The sequence below is a fragment of the Nycticebus coucang genome, chromosome 12 (genome assembly GCF_027406575.1).
Source record: "Nycticebus coucang isolate mNycCou1 chromosome 12, mNycCou1.pri, whole genome shotgun sequence".
NCBI lineage: Eukaryota > Metazoa > Chordata > Mammalia > Primates > Lorisidae > Nycticebus > Nycticebus coucang.
Window position 1 is genome coordinate 10,973,350 of NC_069791.1, and position 3,030 is coordinate 10,976,379.

At 35.0% G+C, this 3,030-nt stretch overlaps 1 protein-coding gene across 1 annotated transcript; it reads right to left on the reverse strand.

Annotated features, from left to right (window-relative positions):
* Positions 1–423: 423 nt before the first annotated feature.
* LOC128562173 (olfactory receptor 6C2-like) lies at positions 424–1,362 on the reverse strand. Its single transcript, XM_053556845.1, has one exon. It carries the CDS (start codon positions 1,360–1,362, stop codon positions 424–426), a length of 939 nt encoding a protein of 312 aa, XP_053412820.1.
* Positions 1,363–3,030: the final 1,668 nt, after the last annotated feature.

Below are 3,030 nucleotides of genomic sequence, written 5' to 3' on the forward strand. Positions count from 1 at the left end.
TTTTACTCGATTAATACCCTAAAGCAACATTAAATGCCTCTTTTTATATTTTAAATGTTTCAGCATATTTATATGTTTAAAATGAAGGAATTTTTCAAAACCATTGTTCCTAAAATTTCCCAGAAAATATAAATGCTATCTTTTCATATTATATAGTTTCTTTTTGGATAATATTAAAAAGTCTAAGTTATAAATGAAGAAATATTTAATGTCCTGGAAATCAAGTCTCCTATTCACTTAAAGGTAGAAATAATTCTGATTGGATTTACAGGAGGAAAGAAATGATTTGATCTAAGTAGTTTTACAAATTGAAATTCAAAGGATTATGAGAAAATCAAGCTACCTGAACTAGATAGGACCTCCAGAGAAAATGTTAAGAAACCAATATTTCCTTTTTATTTAATTACTCAAATTCATATGTTCTTACTTGTGTAAGATAAATGCTATTTTTTTGATGGTGTCATTGAAAGCTTGTTTCACTTGCTTGTTCCTCAAGGTATAAATGAAAGGGTTTAATAAAGGGGCAACAGATGTAGTGAGCACAGACACTCCCTTATTAATGTCCACCTCTTCTTTGGCTGAAGGCTTGACGTAGATAAAAATGCAGCTGCCGTATGTGATGGAAACAACAATCATGTGAGAAGAACATGTGGAGAAAGCTTTTTTCCTTTGCTGAGCAGAGGGGAATCTGAGAATTGTTTTGATAATATACACGTAGGAAAGGATCACACCTATTAGTGTTATAATGAATGTCAGTACTGCACAGATGATAACCATTTGTTCTATGAACCATGTATCTGAGCATGAGATCTTAAAAAGAGGAGATGCATCACAGCCAAAGTGATCGACAATGTTGGAGTCGCAGAACTCCAGCTGGAGGCCCATACCGAGCGGTGTGATGATGATCATCAATCCAGAGATCCAGCAGCAGAGGATGAGGATGGTGCAGACTCTGTTGCTCATGATGGTCAAGTAATGTAGCGGTTTACAGATGGCCACATAGCGGTCATAGGACATGGCAGCCAGGAGAAAAAATTCTGTGGCCCCAAATAGTCCGATAAAAAATATTTGACTGGCACAAGCATTATAAGTGATGGTGTTGTCCCCAGTTGATAAGCTGTAGAGGAATCTAGGAATACATACTGTTGTGAATGAGATTTCTAAGAAGGAGAAGTTTCGAAGAAAAAAATACATAGGTGTTTTAAGATGAGAATCTATCAGGGTAAGAATGACAATGGTCAGGTTTCCAGTTATGCTCAGAATATAAGTGAGAAATAAGAAGATAAAAACCAGAATTTGCAGCTGTGGGTCATCTGTAAGTCCCAACAAGATGAATGTTGTTATTGCTGTGTGGTTCCTCATAGTTACCTTTGATATTTTAAGCACTCTGAATTAAAAAAAAAAAAATCAAAGTAAAAATATGTACACAGAAGAAAAGAACTAAAAAGGCAAAAATGAATGGAATATAAAACAGCAGAATGAGGTTAATGGAGTCAAAAGCCAATTCATAGAGAGAATGTATAACATTGGTAAAACTTTTGTGAGAATAATCTGAAAACAAGATTCAATTCATAACAGTGAATTGAATGACAGTGAAAACATTATTACAGAATATATAGATATTGAAAAGTGTTCATATATTGAATACATTGAAAACTCTGCCCATAGTGGGCAAATTACATGAAATGGACTAATTCTGTGAAAGATACAATCTAGTAAGGTTCATTGACGATGAAATATCTACTTTTTATAGTTCTACATCCACTAAAGTAAATGAATATATACTTAAACAAAGGGAAGTGAGGATAGATGGGTTAATAGTTTGTTTCTATAAAAATAAAAAAATTACCATTCAATAACCTTTTCAGAAAATTTACTGTTGAAAATAAAAATTATAACTTCTAATAGGGTTTTTAATATACATAGACATAAACAATAACAGCATAAAAGACTGAAAAGTAAAGTATTTATATAGTAATAGAGTTTCCACATTATACCTTATGTGGTAAAATATTTATTCCAAGTGATCTGTGAAATCAGTGTGTTTATTGTATTCCTAGACAAGATACATGTACATGCAACCTATTAAGAAATGAGATAGTCAAAATATGTTCAATAAATGAAAATAGAACATTTTTAAGTTTCTGTTCACTTCATTTTTAAGTTTCTGTTCAAAATATTTCTGAAACAGAAATATTTTCTGTTTCAATACCAGAAAATATTCATTTTAAGATGGGTAAGGGAAATAAAAAGAATAAACAATAGAAGGTCCAAACTTATAAATAATTACATTTAATATAAGTATTCTGACATACCATTTAAATGACATAAATTATAAGAACAGATTTTTTTTATTTTTTTAAATTTTTTTATTTTTTTGGTTTTTTTTTGGCCAGGGCTGGGTTTGAACCCGCCACCTCCAGCATATGGGACTGGCGCCCTACCCCTTGAGCCACAGGCGCCGCCCATAAGAACAGATTTTAAAAGCAGCCCAACTAGATGTTGTGTGCAAGGACCTAATTTAAATGAAATGGCATAGATAGTTTAAAAGTAAATAATAGAGGGGGGCGGAGACAAGATGGCTGACTGAAGCCAGCTCTCCACAGAGGCTCCCGTCCAGAAGGAGACTTAAAGGACATAAATTTAGCAAGTAACCTGGTGGATTTGAACTGCACCAAAGAGAAGGTTGAAGAATGCACATCAACCCCGCTGAGGTGAGCTGTGACCCCAAGGATACAAACAAAAGGTACATAATCCATCACCAAGTGACGGGTGTCCCCTTCCCCATGAGAATGGCTCAGAGTGCCCCACAAACAAACAAGCAGAGTTCAAAGGTCCTCCCACTATACTCCATGGGAGAGACCCTCTAAAAACTGGACCTACCTCCCCTACTAGGGTGCCACGGCATTCTCCTCCCAGGCATAAAACTGTATAAAACTGTATATATTCTCTACCTGCAACTCTGAGCTCCCAGCACTCCCCTCCACTCTCACTCTGAGGTCTGGAGGCCTGTCCCCCAGTTCCAGATTC